The following is a 17626-nucleotide window of genomic DNA, read 5'->3' on the forward strand; positions in this document are numbered from 1 at the left end:
ATTCTTGTCCGAGTGTGGTTCTGTGTGTGCGTTCTCACTCACCCATGATGGTGACGTCATACTCTATCTGGAACAAAGCTTCCTGTCCGCACTGAGCCAACACACTGAGGGCGTCGCTGTGGTTGGCGTTGTGTAGAGGAACGCCGTCCACACTGAGGAGACGATCGCCGGGACGCAGTGTGCCCTCTCTAAACACATAAACACACACACAAAAACAGAACATTAGACTATAAAATACACTGATTTATAGAAGACAAAGCTGGAATTCAGTATTTGTATTCACCTTTTGCTTCCTCTCTCCTATATCACCTCATTTAGCATCTTTTCTTACAGGTCTTACAGCACATAAGTTCATTCTCTTGTCAGTTGAGATTAAGGTGTTGCTGCAGTGTTGTTTAGAGTTTACTGATTTGTTATTTGGTACTCAGAATGAACTATTTTGTGTAAAATATTTAAACTTTTGTTTTATATTTTTACCCTAAAAAAAGGTTCCTAACTGGGAATCCATTTTAAATGTTTAATATCTCGAGTAATAGAAGTTCCAACAGCCATGAAGTTTGGTAAGGACACAGACAGGATTGCTTCCAGTTGATCTAAACAAGTGCAACATTTTCAAATGAGGGTTCTATTGAGGCCCCGGAAAGTTCCTGTAAGTGTAAATATATGGATGTATCCATGTTTCCTACTAAAAATACAGTCATTGGTTGCGGTTTCACCAACTTTTGAGACCTTTAACATCAGTAGAAATTGACGTGTGACAAGTATGGCAAGCCAAGGTTGCAGTTTATTGGTATTTTGACATGTCAAAATGGTGAAATGAAGTCCTAGAAAGTTCCTGTTTTTGGAAATATATGGATGTATCCATGTTTCCTACTAAAAATACAGTCTTCAGTTGACATTTCACCAATTTTTGAGTCCTGTGTCATTAATAGAATTGACGTGTGGCAAGTATGACAAGCCGAGCTCGCAGTTTTTTAAGCTATTTTGACATGTCAAAAAGGTGAATTGAGGCCCCAGAAAGTTCATCTAAGTGTAAAAATATGGCTGTATCCATGTGTCCTACTAAAAATACAGTCTTTGGTTGATATTTCACCAACTTTTGAGGCCTTTACCATCAGTAAAATTCCATATGTGACAAGTATGACAAGTCAAGATTGCATTTTCCAGGTCCCAGAAAATTTCTGTAAGTGTATATATTTATATATATATATATATGGATGGATCCACATTTCCTACTAAAAATACAATCTTTGGTTGACATTTCACCAACTTTTGAGGCCTCTAACATCTGTAGAATTTGATGTGTGGCAAGTATGGCAAGCCAAGGTTGAGGTATTTTGCTATTTTGACATGCCAAAATGGTGCTATTGTCTCATTTGTAGGACCACAAAAACTAGTATACATAGGGGTTTATGCATTGTCATTAAATGTGCAAAGTTACAAGCTACTTCTGTGGTGTCTTGATGTTAAAATTTAACAATATATGAGGCGTATTTTGGGTTATCGAATGTTCCAAAGGAGCCATTCAATCTTTGGATCTGTTGGAAACTATTTTGTCTGCATCCTAAGCAAATTCATGACTGTGGGGGTTATATTTCTGGAGATGTTGAAGGTTTAAAATGGATTAGTAAATCTGTTTTTTTGAGAGTGAAAATACAAAAATTCCCAGGTCTGAAACATATGAAATTCCCATAACATCACCTATTTCCATCCCTTCCTCTACTTCCTAAGTTCACTCTCTGAAGTTCAGACATGCTTTGTTTGCATGATTAGGCAAATGTTGGAAAAGCAGACATGTAAAAATGTATACGTTACTTAAAAAATGTGAAAAATAATCACAGATGACAAAACTTCTCTGCTAACTTCCTTGTCTTTCTTTAATTGTTACACTCAGGTTTCATTTTCCTTTCAACATCCTACCTCTTCATCTCAGTCATTTCCTTTCTGCCCAACCTGATCCAAGGCTCTTTCTTCTCCCTATTCCACAATTCTGTCTTGTGATCTCATCCTCCTCTTTTTTTCTCTCCTCTCATCAGTTGGCGAATTATTTCACCTTAATTTCCAATTGAGGACACACTGCGGAAATAGCACTAAGATGTCAGATGACACTGCTGTGCTTTTGAATATTCAATATGCCGATCTGGTTTCGCCTAACAAAAAAACCCCATTACACACAGGACCGCTCAGTGTTTTTAGAGGCACTCAATAGCCCGATTCAGGCAATTATTTATTTTCCACAAAAATGAATATGCAGCATTTTGAATTTTCAATGCAGAGGAGCTGCATTAGAGAGCTGATAGATGCTTTATGCATGGTGCCAGACTGTGTGAGTAATTCTGAGCTGTCATCATCGCAGCCAGAAGTTTCAAAATGAGACGCTGATAGCCCTGAAGCTTTTTAACAACATGATGCAAGCTAAGCTGAGACCAAAAGGCTTTATTACAGCAGGAATTAGGTTACACAATCACAGTATCTTATGAAGTTACAAAATTTTTTGAATCTTGGTGGCTTGACATTTGCGCAAACTCTGAGAATCAAAACCTGGCATTATTTAAATTTGACCAGTTTTCCACATAAAGAGGAAAGAAAAACTAAAAAAGGAACCACACCTACAGCCAATTGTGAGTTTAAACAGTGTTTCAGTGTGGATTTTCCCTTTAAAGTCAGCTCTAACGTAAGTTTTTGCTTGAAACAACCACTCTTAAGGGCTTCACTGACATTTCGCCTGCAGCGTCTTTTGGTCTGTTTCTGATGACGCAGTAAAAACAGTTTCTTTGCGGCCCTGCATAAAACACCACAGCTCTCTAACACTTTGAGAGTCGGCGCTTTAATTCCCAGTGGGTAATGCTAAAAATGTAGGGACTCCTGGGACTGTATGGTGCTGTGGATTAAGTTTTCTCCAATTGGCATATAAATGGGATATAAAGCAGCATGAATATCTCATTCGTTTCCCCTGGACTGACCCACATTTTGGAGATGGTTTTCTTTAGAATGGTGTTAGATGAGCTTCGGGGCGAAATAACTCAATAGAAAGAATTTAATCTTTAATCTTTGTCCCGGTCTGTCAATTCTGTCTGTGAACCTGTGGAGGTTTATTCAATCTGTGTATGAACTTGTGGGTTTATCTAAAATAACTTCATAAAGAAAAATCTAATTTGCGATGTGTGCTCATTTCCTTGAAAATGAAGACATCTATTTGTGTTCACTAAAGCCATGGCTAATACAAACTGATAGTTTTGGTAGATCGGCAATCAGTTTTGACAAATGTACACTAGATTATAGTGAAAGGGCCCTTTCACCAGCCCTAAAGATGGTGTCAGAGAAGCGTGAAATCGCTCGATTGGTAGAAATGTGACACATTAGCTACTTTCATGCAGCGATTCTGCATCTGCCCTGATTTATTTCTGCATGCAATCCTCACACAGATAGGTGCTAGCAGAGTAAAAATAGCATCCTACAGTTCTAAAGTGATTGAAGCTGCTCGGTGATCAGAGAGGAGGGTTACTCGCTCTTTTCCTGACTGAGCTGCAGCAGCAGCGTAGGAACAGATGAGTCAAGCTGCTTCTTCAAAATGGAACTTTTAAGCTGCGAGATTTGTGTCATGCTAATACTGATGGGTGACAAATTAAAGAAAAAAACTAACCTAAAGTGTCTGAGTCAGGTGCTGCTTTACCACAAGCCCCTAGGAGAGCTTCAGTACTCCTTGTCATCAGTGCATCGTTCTTATTTTTATTTTTGGTGTTTTAATCATCATGGTGGACAGTACAACGCTCTAAAATCTCCCATGAATACTAGATTCATGTATGAACATGTGAGTAAAAGTCATACTTCTAGCTTTGTGATATTTTCTAGCTACTTCCACTCAGATTTTTCCTTTAATTCATCACTTGTCTGTCTGTGATTTATGCAGTCAGCTCTATTTCAAGTCTTTTCAAGAAAACATTTTTTTTACAATTAAACCTGGATTGGTAAGGACAAAGACAAAATTGTTTCCAGCAGATCTAAATAAGTGCAAAATTTTCAAATAAGGGTGGTACTGAGGCCCCAGAAAGTTCCTGTAAGCGTAAACATATGATTTATCCGCATTTCCCACTAAAAATACACTTTTGTTGATATTTCGCCAATTTTTAAAACCTCTACCATTGGTAGAATTTGATGTGTAGTAAGTATGGCAAGCCAAGGTTGCAGGGTTTTTTTTTGCTATTTTGACATGTCAAAATGGTGAACTTGGGTTCTACATAGCTCCTGTAAGTGTAAACATATGGATGTATCCATGTTTCCGACTAAAAATACAGTCATTGGTAGACATTTTACAAATTTCTGAGGCCTTCAACATCAGTAGAATTTGATGAGTGGCAAAGTATGGCACGCCAAGGTTGCAGTTCTTGGTATTCTGACATGTCAAAATGGTGAAATGAAGTCCTAGAAAGTTTCATTCAGCAGCGGGCTGCCACTGCTGAGTGAATGTAGAGGAAACACTGCTAGCAAGTTCCTGTATTTTGAAAAATATGGATATATTCATGTTTCCTACTAAAAATACAGTCTTTAGTTGACATCTTACCACCCTTTGAGACCTCTAACACCAGTAGAATTTGATGCGTGTCAAGTATGACAAGCCAAGGTTGCAGTTTTGGCTATTTAGACATGTAAACATGTTGAACTGAGGTCCCAGAAAGTTCCTGCAAGTGTAAATACATGGATGTATTCACATTTCCTACTAAAAATACAGTCTTTGGTTGACATTTCACCAATGTTTGAGGCCTTTGACACCAGTAGAATTTGTTGTGTGGCAAGTATGGCAAGCCAAGGTATTTTGGCTATTTTGACATGCCAAGGATCTCAAGGATCATCAGACTGTAGTACACACCAACATGTCTGGTTGGGGTTTTTGCATTAAACTAAGCAGAACCTGCACAATTTGACAATAGCTGAAAATTTTACCCTTTTATTGCTCTTCAACACTGAAATAAGGGCACTTCAATTTGGCAATTTTTTAAAAGAATTTAAAAATAAAGACTCTTTCTTGTCAAATTTATAAATGTTCTTGAGTGGTTGAATCAAAAATCAGACCTCAATCCAACTGAAGATTTGTGGCAGAATTTGGAGTTTTGCAAAGAAGAATGGGGTAAAATTACAGTGCCCAGATGTGCAATGCTAATTGAAACCTAGCAACACTTGCTCAGTCTACTACAACTTGAAGGGCATGCAAACTACACAATCAGTTCTTTTGCATTTTAGATTTGTAATTAATTGACATAACTTAGTCGAAATCTGTTTTCACTTTGACATTAAAGGTTCTTTTTGGTTAATTCTTGTCTAAAAAGCCAGATTAAATTGACCACGATTCAATGTTTAAAAGGAAAAAAAAGGTGAAAATTTTCAAGAGTTGTGAATACTTGTAAGTGTTTGATTTTTGTGCCAATAAAAATGAGAGTTTCTATAAGTTAGAACTGGGCGGGATAAGAAATTTATTTATCTTACAGGAAATTCTTCACTGATCTAAACCTCATCTGGCTGCACTACTGATTGAAATAAAACTGTCAATAGTTTAAATTTTAACTCACCTTCTGAGCACAGAAATACAACATTATGCATCATTTTGTTTTTGAAGCTGCATTATTTATTGCATTTCGTGACACAGCAAGGCTCCTCGTCTGAGGGCAGGGAGCAGCTTTTAGTTCAAACTTTGCTGTCTTTGTTTCATTAATTAGAAATAAGTGTTGTATCTTCTTCTGGTTTCATGAGTTCATCATGCTGAGGTTTTTGTTCACTAAAAGCTGTGCCAGAAATTAAGACGTAACATCTGCCTTTAAGAGCATTAGACCTAATTCTGTCATCTCTTCATCAGGATTTGAAGTCTGATGTTGTGCGAATGGTACTGCTTTTTCTTTTCTGGAAACCAGAAAAGTGAAATCTAAAAAGGCATTCTCTCTTCTGCAGTACAATATTCCTCCCAGGAGGAATTCAGGGTTTGTGAATATGCAAAAAATCCTGTACTGGATCTACAGAAGGTTGAATCATCACTGTGTTACATCAGTTAAACAGTCGCAAAGCTGACATTTATACGAAAATGTCACGGATTATTACTTGAACATGAAGGCTGAGACAGACACATGATGACAACATTAAAGGGATATGAGGTGATTCATGCAGCTCTGAGTAACACATAACTGTCAACATACCAGTGACGGTCACTGGAAACGACACCGTTATCCTTGGGCTTTATTCACATGAAGGCTCAGATGAATCTCTTGCACTCCTGACTGCAACTACGCTGCTCTAATTTTATACTTCATGGAGGCCAGCTCTCGTCTGGCGTTTATTTTTCCTAGACATTGCTTTTTTTGGAAGACAGTGCCCCTTTCACTCTATAAAAAGATCTAAAATGATCCCTCTCTCTGGCTCTGACAGTACATGTTTCTGTGTCTTTGTTCAGATGTCTTTTTGTGACTGTATGGCAAAAAGAAATATTGTTGAATCTGAATAGTACATTTAGCCCACTGAACTCCAAGCAGCTTAAGGGTGTTTTCTTTGTTTCTATGACGTTCTTTCTCACTGTGGGCTCATTTTTCACTGCAATATAAAGTCCTGCACCTCTATGGAAACAGCATAACTAAGGCCAGAATTAGAAAGACCTCAATGATGTCTTATGTACAGTATTATAAAGTATAGCACATATATATAACGCCATAAATCATAAAACAAGAAAAAAAAAGTTGAAGTCCTTTATTTATTATTACTCTAATAATAATAACAATAATAATAATAATAATAATAATAATAATAATAATAATAATAATAATAATAATAATAATAATAATTAGTTAATAAACCAATTTTTGCAGTTTTGGAAAAAATGTTGTATGTGTTTATTCCTTAAAAAACCTCAATAATCAAAAAAAACTAAATAAAAAAATAACTTAAAGAAATCATCCACAAGACAAGAAAATAGTAATAATATGAATGAATATAACAACAACAACAATAAAAATATTATTTATCTATCTATCTATCTATCTATCTTGTGGATTATTTTGGGGGGGGGGACTATTCTGGATTTTTTAAAAACTTTTTCTTTCCAAAACTGGGGGAAAAAGTGAGCCATTTGCATATTAAACATATTTTACCAGTTAAATTTTAAATTAGTTTCCATATTTGTGTTATTTCTGCACATCTTGCAGTTCAGTCCAGTTCACCCAAAAGTCCCAGAATTTTTCCAACATATCTGTGGGTGACAGGTAAGTCACTAATGGCTTTAAAGTTGCACCAAGAAACACTGAATGTTTAGTTTTTTAGCAGAATCTGACTAGAATAAAGGGTTTATTTTTGGGGGAAATTTCTATGCAAACCATGTCGACTAAGGTTGGTGCCTTACAGATGAGTAGCTCAAGGACTGTTGGAAAGTTGAAAATCTGATGAATCTTTCTGTTTTTATGGTTTCTGGCTCTCAAAAATGGTGTGATTCTGACAACTTTGCCTTCCAAACCCAAAAGTAGATCCTGGGGTTCAGATACGTATATGCATATTTATGTGTGCACTATCTTTGGGTTTACGTTTGTTTCAGTGCGTATCCAGTCCTACCTGTCTGCAGGGCCTCCAGGCCTGACGTACGTCACCACTAAGGGCCGTGACTTGTGCCAGTCCTCATGGGTTCCACCTGCAGTAGAAGCAGGAAAACAAAATGATGTTTACATTCACTTTTGGACTCACATGAATAAAAACCAGCATTTCTGACATTTATTTCCAGCCAAACCACAGAAACTGAAAAAAATGCAAAAGTTACAGACCACAAACCATTTATTTTTTTTTACACTTAGGCTAAAAGGATGTTACTTGATCTTGATATTGGAGATTAAAGCATCAGTTTCAGATCATCAGTTCAAAACATGGACTTTGGCAAGGTTTTCTTTATTTTAAATGCTAACAATCATATTCCAAGCAAGAAGGTGGCATGTCACTTATTATATTAGATTATATTATATATTATATTATATTAGTGGTGGACGCAATTAAAAAATGTAATTAATTACAGGCTTTGTAATTGATTAATCTTAATTAATTGCAGTTTTGTCAAATAGCAATATTTGACACAATAAGTGAAGTTTTTCAATTCAAATAAAATTGTGGTTGACAGCTGAATCAATGAATAGACATATACGCGTTTATAATTTAAAATTTATTTTTTAAAAAAGGAAAATGGGACATACAGAAATAAGTGATTTTGATGACTTAAAGCCTGAATTTAGTTGTTTTTTCCACTGTATGGCACATAAAATCAGCTTAAGTAGTTCAAGGAGATTCAGAAAGTTAAAAATCCAGAGATTCATTCTGTTTTCATCTTTTCTGGGTCTGATAAATGATGTCATTTTGATGGTTCTTTTTATAGGAATATCAATTTTTATTTATGTAATTTTTTCATAAACAAAAAGTTTATAATTAAGTTATTAAAAGAGGTATTTTTGTTGTTTAGGTTATTCCTCCTTCAAGGAGGCAGAGCCTCGATGGAGTAAAAACTTAAACCACAAAAATGTTTCATTTCTATTTATCTGTATTTTTCATCTGTCTGCTACATTCACAGATTACTGCAAATCTAAGTGCAATTATAGCGATTTTATTCAACATTTTAAGACTTTCTGTAAACTCAAGCACTGAAAAGCGGTCTATTATGGGATGGCTACACCGTTAGCCGTTAGCATGACTCGTAGCTAACGTTAGCTCTGGTGCTAACAGCAACATGTTTTACATTGAGGTGATACCATCGACTTGAAGTGATGCAGTGATCAGAAAAGTCTTTGTTGTACAGTTTGCACACAACCAGGCTTTTATCCAAGCTGCCATCGGGAAGATTTTTAAAAGGAAAATTTCTGCCCAACAAGCTCGATCTCTTCTTCCTTCACTGTTCACCAGTGCCTGACTTCACTCAGTGCTTCCTGTGCTTCTTCATGGCTACAAACAGACTTCAGGTTCATTACCGCCACCTACTGGGCTGGAGTGTTCATCAGAGTTACCGGTGTGCCAGAAATGAGGGAACTGAGGAGGGTGCAACCAATTGCGTTACTATTTTCAACGCGTTATTTGTGCGCAATTAATTAATCAAAATTAATGCATTAAAGTCCCAGCCCTAATACACACACACACACACACACACACACACACACACACACACACACACACACACACACACACACACACACACACACACACACACACACATATATATACATAACATTGTAGAGTAATTTTGTTAAGTTTAAATAAAAAAAAAACGAACAAAATTAATAATCAACATTGCTACATTGTAGCTATTGGATGCCAGAAAAAAAACAACAGTGTAATTTAATATTTCGTCATGATTTATTTATTTAGCCTGACTGTCTGTATTCCTGTTGTTATTTTGCCTTCTGGATATCCTGCTTTTATTTTGTCTGTCAAAACACTTTGTAAATTCTGTTTTTAAAGATGTTATATAAATAACTTTATTATTTCCTACTTCTTAGAATATCTGTATCTCTGCCAGGCAACTGCAACAGTACCTTAATTAAGTGCCACCTTTTGAGCAGAGTGTGGCGTCAGGAGTGATCACACGGTCCTGTCAACCTACAGTAATTGGCTTCTTCTACTGATAGTTACCTCTCATGACGAAACCAAAGCTGTTCCCCTCTTTGTGCAAACAGATGTCGATTGTCTTTGATATAACCCCTGAGGTGCTGTCTGGTGCTTTGAGAAGGGGGAGATGGAGAATGGGAGAGAGAAAGAGAGACACAGAAACAGAGATATGTAATTCATACTGAAGCTGTTAGTTGCTTCCTATAGTCTTATTGCTTCTTTGGAAATTTCAGCAAGTCCACAGGATGACTTTAATCTAGTTACAGCACGACATATTTATGACAAATTGAACTCAGATCCAGATAAAGTATGTAGTCTTTTGATGTTACAGTAACTAAACCTGCAATTGTATTGTGTTAAAATGATATGTATAAAAGTAATAATACACTGCCCGTCCAAAAAAAAGTTGCCACTTGGATTTAACTAAGCAAATTAGTAAGAGCCTTTCATTGGATAATTACTGCAGTGATGAATGTTTCAGCTACAACAACTTATTAAACCCTAGCTGATGCAGTGAGAAGCTTCTCATTTCTTAAACAACCATGTTGGGAGACATATCCTGTGGTCATGGAAAGGATGTTAATCTGTCTCAGAAGGGTCAAATTTTTGGCCTGCATCAAGTAAAGAAAACAACTAATGAGATTTCTGAAACTACTAAAATCAGGGTAAGAACCATCCAACACATTATCAAAACCTGAAGGATAGTGGTGAACCATCATGTTCAAGGAACAAATGTGGTCGGAACAAACTCTTAGATGATCGTAGGAAATCAACAGTAGAACTCACGGCTATGTTTAATAGTGAAAGTAAGAGCATTTCTATGCGTACAATGCAAAGGGAACTCAAAGGATTGGGACTAAACAGCTGTGTAGCTCTAAGAAAACCACTGATCAGTGAGGCTAATCAGAAAAAAAGGCTTCAGTTTGCTAGGTAGTATAAAGATTGGACTCTGGAGCAATGGAAGAAGGTCATGTGGTCTGATGAGTCCAGATTTACCCTGTTCCAAAGTGATGGGAGCATCATGGTAAGAAGAGAGGCAGATGAAGTGATGCACTCATCATGGCTAGTACCTACCAGCCTGTGGGGGTTTGGGTTATGATCTGGGGTTGGTCAGGTTCAGCAACGTTATGTTCCCAAAGAATGAGGTCAGCTGACTACCTGAATATACTGAATGACCAGGTCTTTCCATCAATGGAGTTTTTCTACCCTGATGGCATGGACATGCTCCAAGATGACGATGCCAGGATTCATTGAGAATGAGTGGGTCAGGGAGCATGAGACGTCATTTTCACACATGGATTGTCCTCCACAGAGTCCAGACCTCAGCCCCATTGAGAATCTTTGGGATGTTCTGGAGAAGACTTTGTGCAGCGGTCTGACTCTTCCATCATCAATATAAGATCTTGGTAGAAAATTAATGCATCTCTGGACAGAAATAAATGACATTGCAGAAGCTCATCGAAACGATGCCACAGCGAATGTGTGTCGTTCTCAGAGCTAAAGGCAGTCCAACAAAATATTAGTGTGCGACTGTTTTTGGACGGGCAGTGTACATTATTTGGGGTATTTGGAGTGCTTCAGTCAGATGCAAGTATAATGAGGTGTTGTGTTAACAAAACAAAACAAAAAAATCAGCTGGGTGCTTTGGCTATAAACTATAAACCAATTGTGTCTGTCAAAAACACACACATATCCAGTAAAATTGCATTTCTATTTCAAAAGATACATACTTTCTCCCCAGAGGGAATGAACATGATGTGGTTGGAAAATCTCCCAGTATGAAAAAAAAAAAAAAGCCACTAAATTCATGTTGGAAGATGGAAGCTCAAGTCATTGGTTGTTTGTAGAAAATTATATGGTTAGGTTCAGGATATTAATTTGCTTTGGGTTAAAATACGACCCTTTCACAACATGTCTGATGCTTCTCCTTCCATCTAATATCGGACTGATTGGCTGAAAAGGAGTTACTGGAAAACAAAACAAATAAATAAAAGGCAAACTTCTGTGAACTGGAAAAGTATTTGTGATGCAATCATAACAAATATAATCCAGGAGAAAATATGTTTCCCTTAAAACATGCTTGAGAATGCAATTTAGTTATTTTACGTGTTTTTTTTTTTTTTTTTTTTTTTTTTTTTTAGTAAACATGGCTATATGTTAAAATCATTTGAAAAATACATCCATTACTTTAAAGACCGTTCAGGAAACATAACACTGGACAGCATTTTATGACACTATTTTTAAAAAATTACAGTGACAATCATTTAACCATCAGGGCCAATTCTTGTTTTTCTTGCACATAAAGGTAACCATAAAGGTAAATTCACCAACATTTACTGCAGACATCTTTATGCAGCATAAAAGTTGTGACCCTGTAGGCTGTCTGCAGACTGTGCATATGCCAGGAAAACGAATGAAACAGATGCTTGCTGTGTCGGAGAGACTGTATGAGGAGATTCTCCATCCTCTATACCTTTATAATTCATCTTTCAAACGGTTGTACTTGAAGAAGTTGCTGATTTTGGAGGTGCTTTGATTTGTACATGCTTTACATTGAAGGTTCCCAAACGCAGCAGGAAGTACCAAAGTCTGCAGAAATCATGTACTATACGTTTGTCCAGGAATAATCATATGTATATACACTGTGCTACAGTTTCAACTGTGCTACAGTTGAAACTGTAGCACAGTTGCTACATCCTGTAAAAAGTACAAAATCACAGTCAGACTTTCAGAAGCATCCACAGGAGCCCCGTGTGTTTTTCTGTGTTAGATATAAAGGGGCAAAGTCTATTTTAGTATGAATAAACCATGTTCTAGGAACTTCATTTGAGAACAAATGGACTTCTCTTTCAGATTCTTGAAGACATTTCACTTCTCATCCAAAATGCTTCTCCAGTTCTGGCTTCAGTTCTTGGATGAAAGGTAAAATGTCTTCGAGAACCCAAAATAAAAGTTCAGTTGCTTTCAGCTGTAGGTCCTACGGTTACCATGATCTACACAGATGGTCTGCATAAATCTGGACATGGGATGCATGAAATTATAGCAAACACATTTCCCATCATACAGTGCATTGCTGAATTTCATCACACTGCATTTGATAACTCTGTGTTTTTATTCCATAGCCCTCTGCATTGGGATCCCTATTGTACCAACATTGAAATGAATGTAGAGGTTCCATACTGCAAGGAAATACATTCATATGAGAAGATTCATGATTTGTATTCAGTGCCAATGTTCAGTGGTGATGCAGAAGTAGCGTGTACTCTATCTAGCGAGATGGAATTTAGGTGTGGAGGTCATTCCTCGGCTGCAATCATCCTGTTGTTTCTGTATACAGACGTTGCAGAAACAATGTTTGCCGACCACTTTGTACAATGTGGTAACGTCACATTGGATATGACAAAAAACAGGTTGAATGATCATTCCATCTTAAATCATCACATTTTCAGAAAAAAAAATCTGCTATACCAACTGATTAGTATGACCTTTTTAGAGCATAAAATTTTTCCAAAGATATCTGGGAAATTTTAGCTTGATACATGAGATACTTTCCGAGCAAATTTTTGTTTTAATATTGCAGTATGCAACATTTGAATGACAATATCACAGGACCTAGACAAAAACCTGAAATGTCTGCTGTTATTTGCCATGTCATTAAGAGAACTGATATGAACTCTGTTCCACTTGGATTTGGCTAGATAGCAATTTTTTTTTTTGTCGAACAACTTGCCATACCTGCTCAAAAAGTTAAAGTAAAATAACCTTTTAAGAAACTATTCTGTATGTCTTGCTTTGCGTTTTTGTAACATGCAATTCCATGTGATTCAGAAAACATCACTAACTGAATTCTGCAATACTTTTTTGGTAATGAGTGCTCAAAGATGGAACTTTTCATGATGTCTTTAATATATTTTTCATATTTCAACTTACCAGTAATCAGATAATGTTTGACCTACTTGTCCGGTATTGCAGATTCTGAATCAATGGCATGATAAGAAATAACTGTGACAATTTCAGTCTTTTATATTTGTAAACTCACAAGATATTATTGCTCAAACAAAGCCTTATATTTCAATCTGCAAAAAACATGTTAAAAGTAGGTCGACAGGCAAGCTTTTAAAAACATATAACTATAAATCTTGTGAAGTATTTGATATATCAAGCTTAAATCTCACAGATTCCATAATTTATGATGATTTCAGATGAAATAATTCAGAAATAAGTTGAACTTGTGTGTACCTGTAGGCGGCAGCTCATACTCCACCTCCAACAGAACTCTCTCTCCTACATTCTTCAGTAAACTAATGATCTCTTCGTGCCGCAGTTTGGTCAGATTGATGCCGTTCACCGACTTGATGTAGTCGCCGACATTTAGCTGGTCACTCCTGCTCAGAAAAGAAACAAAACCGTTAGCTTGCATGTATGGCTTTAATCTCAGTTGCCTCTTGCTTTCATGCTGTTTACGCCAAATTTTGACCATCTGAATATATTGTTCAACTTTGGTGAGCCTATGCCAATTGTAGCTTCAGTTTCCTGTTCTTAGCAGACAGGAGCGGCACCCGGTGTGGTCTTCTGCTTTTGTAGCTCATCTTTTTCAAGGTTGGGCGTGTTGTGCATTCAGAGATGGTATTCTGCATTTCTTGGTTGTAACAAGTGGTTATTTGAGTGGGCTGCACAGTGGTGGTCAGCATTTTCCCCTTACAGCTAGACGATCCCCAGTTCACGTCCCAGCCTTCCCAAGATCTTTCTGCACAGAGTGGCATGTTCTCCTTGTGTATACATGGGTTTTCTCCAGGTACTCCGGATTCCTCCCACAGTCCAAAAACATGGTCAGGTTAATTGATCACTCTAAATTGTCCATAGGTGTGAATGCGAGTGTGATTGTTTGTTCTATGTGTAGATAGAGTGTCCCCTGGCTTCGACCCAAGCCAGCTGGGATAGGCTCCAGCTCCTAATCAGGATTAAGCGGTGTATAGATAATGGGTATTTTAGTTACTGTTGCTTTTCTGTCATCTCCAACCTGTCTGCCCATTCTCTTCTGACCTCTCACAACAACAAAGCATTTTAAGCCACACAACTGCTGGATATTTTCTCTTTTTTGGACCATTCTCTGTAAACCCTAGAGATGGTTGTGCGTGAAAATCCCAGTAGATCAGCAGTTTCTGAAACACTCAGACCAGCCCGTCTGGCACCAACAACCATGCCACGTTCAAAGTCACCTAAATCTCCTTTCTCTTCCATTCTGATACTCAGTGTAAACTTCAGCAAGTTGTCTTGAACATGACTACATGCCTAAACGCAGCCATGTGATTGGCTGATTAGCTATTTGTGTTAACAAGCAATTACAAGATAAACAGGTGTACCCAATAAAGTGGCTGGGGAGTTTATGTATTGTATTCTTGTCTTCTGTGGTTTCACCCACCTGGCTGCCAGCCCTCCAGGTCGTAGGTTCGATACCCGCGGCTTCCCATCTTTGTCGGTTCCTCCTGAGATGGTGAGTCCAAGCGTGCTGCCTTCTTTCTTCACCAGCTCCACCATGGTCACCCCCCGCAGAGCTTCTAACCAAAAACACACACACACACATAAAGACGATAGACGCACACAGAATGGGCAGAGACAGAGAAAGACAAACCCAACACACAAACACAAAATACACCACAGACATAAGTGGTTAGTGGCTGTTCTGTCCATTGTTATTCCTGAATTAAAGTGAAACTGAGATACAAGAAAGATAAACTAAAATCTGCCTGCTGCTGTGTGTCCTTGAGCGATACGCTGATCTCCTGTTGCTCCAGACAGCTGAAACGACTAAAATGTAAATTTAAACTAATATAGACCTCAGCCAAAGAGAATTAAAAAGTGCCTCGTTGTCTCTTGCAGTCATTGCACTTGGAGAGTTGCTGGCGGAGATGAAAAGGTCTTTAAAGGCTACATCACATCACCACAACAGCAAAACAGTCACAGAGCTCTTCAGAGGAAACTATCGATGGCAGATGTAAGAGTTTTTTGAAAGGCAAAATAACGTATATGCAACGATTTAGAATGCATTGACCTCGAAACAATACCATCAATATTATTAGCAGTACTGGTTTTCTCAGTAGTTTGTGCAATATCAGTTTCTGTATCATGTGCAGCATTTCATTCAATGCGCAATATTTCACATTCTTACTTCTCAGGTGTAAAATTTCAGTTTAATGTGCAATATTTAATTTTTCTTTGCATCATTTTGATTACATGTGGAATATTTCACATCATATTATTTATCACCTCTTTATATATGACCTTTTATTGTTCTATTCTAGCCTTATATTTTACTGAGCGATATCTGGCACAACAATTCTCTTCAGGGTTAATGAATTTTTATCTTACCTTACCTTACCTTACCTTACCTTATCTTAAAACAGTCTTTTATACCATGTAAACCCCTCCTTTGAAACCAGTACTAATATAATTATAAACCACAATATCCTAAATTTCGAAAACGAACCCAAAGCTGTTGCCATACTTTGAAAGAGCCTTTACAGTTGTTGTGCACAATTAAAACCCTCCACTGAACCCACTGAAGTAAATTCTCTGTGGACCCTGATAACAAGGATCAAGGAACACTTCCTCCTGTTGACTATTTCAACAGGAGGACAAAAAAAAGTACTGTACAATACCATATTCCCTAAACACTTAATTAAACTACTGTATAAAAGAATGCAAAAGAATTAGCCTCTTTTCTAACAGCTATAAACTGCAGCTATTCTTGCCCTGAGTCAAGGTTTGCTGAGGTAAACAACTTAATGGGTTGACTTGGGGAAGATGCTGACTTCACCTTCATCTTTCTGCTGCTTTGAAGTTGGAGTTCATGATAAAAGTTCACGGAGACAGTTTCTTTTATGACTGTGTGCACATCTATCTGACACTTCTGCTGCAAAACATAATCAGAGTCTGGTCCGACATCTTTAGCTAGGTCTTTGAACGAGACACCGAATATCCAACCGCTACAATAAATAATGGAGAGGCAAGAAGGCTGCCGACAACAAACTGAAAACTAAACTGTGCTGTTCTGTTTGTACAACGATCATACTGTGTACAACAAAGTACAACACTGTTCTCTCACAGCTTTCATGTGCAACAGCTGTTTTTTTCTCTCGATAACCTTTAGAGTGCAATAATAAAGATGTAGCACTACTCTTCTGTTTTAATGCAAGTACAATTCTATACATGTGTGTCTCCTTCAATGGGGTACTTCATTATCATGTCATGCATATGCATATTCATTATGGCATAATTATATGAATCTAAATATGGATATGTATGATGAATATACATATCCAGGTGTCATATATCTTTATTATATCTTCATTTTTTGCCTTGTCTTTCTTCTTCCATGCTTCATTTATATCTAGCCGGTGTAACATGTAGTTTTCACCTGGGATTGATCAATAAGGTTTGTTTTATTTGATCTTATGAATATTTGGTACATTTAAGAAGCTCTGCATATGCAAGAATCTGTGCAATATCAGTATTTTTTCTTCTATTTACACTAATGTTTAAAAGTTTGGGGTCACCCGGGTCATTTCATGGTTTCCATGAAAACTCACACTTTTATTCATGTGCTAACATAATTGAACAAGAAATTAGCCTTTCAAAACCATTAGCTAACACAATGTAGCATTAGAACACAGGAGTGATGGTTGCTGGAAATGTTCCTCTGTACCCCTATGGAGATATTCCATTAAAAATCAGCTGTTTCCAGCTAGAATAGTCATTTACCACATGAACAATGTCTACACTGTATTTTTTCTGTTAATTTCATTGAAAAAAAAGATTTCTTTCCAAAATAAGGCCATTTCTAAGGGACCCCAAACTTTTGAAGGAAGTGTATATCGATATGCACAATATTGTTATTTTCCATATCCACAGGAATCTGTGTAATAATTCAATTTCCACATATGGAAGAATCAGTATTTATGTATGCTTGTCTATTTTCTACTGATGTCGCTACAAATTTGAACTTTCCTCTTTACTGCTT

General features: G+C 37.1%; 1 protein-coding gene across 2 annotated transcripts in view; it reads right to left on the reverse strand.

Moving 5' to 3' along the window:
- The window catches only part of LOC111577385 (glutamate receptor-interacting protein 2-like), a 78406-nt gene extending 63246 nt beyond the window's left edge, over window positions 1-15160 (reverse strand). Inside the window, exons 1-5 of one of the 2 annotated variants that reach the window (XM_055010626.1) lie at window positions 15029-15160; window positions 13846-13991; window positions 9631-9711; window positions 7582-7657; window positions 43-188 (exon numbers count right to left, since the gene is read on the reverse strand). In XM_055010626.1, the coding sequence (XP_054866601.1) occupies window positions 43-188; window positions 7582-7657; window positions 9631-9711; window positions 13846-13991; window positions 15029-15144 (565 nt within the window). In that variant the 5' untranslated portion in view covers window positions 15145-15160. Of the gene's footprint in view, window positions 1-42; window positions 189-7581; window positions 7658-9630; window positions 9718-13845; window positions 13992-15028 lie in introns of both variants that reach the window. The other variant, XM_055010625.1, reaches the window with a different exon arrangement.
- Between the last annotated feature and the right edge of the window lie 2466 nt (window positions 15161-17626).

The sequence above is a fragment of the Amphiprion ocellaris genome, chromosome 5, assembly GCF_022539595.1.
Source record: "Amphiprion ocellaris isolate individual 3 ecotype Okinawa chromosome 5, ASM2253959v1, whole genome shotgun sequence".
Taxonomy (NCBI): Eukaryota; Metazoa; Chordata; class Actinopteri; family Pomacentridae; genus Amphiprion; species Amphiprion ocellaris.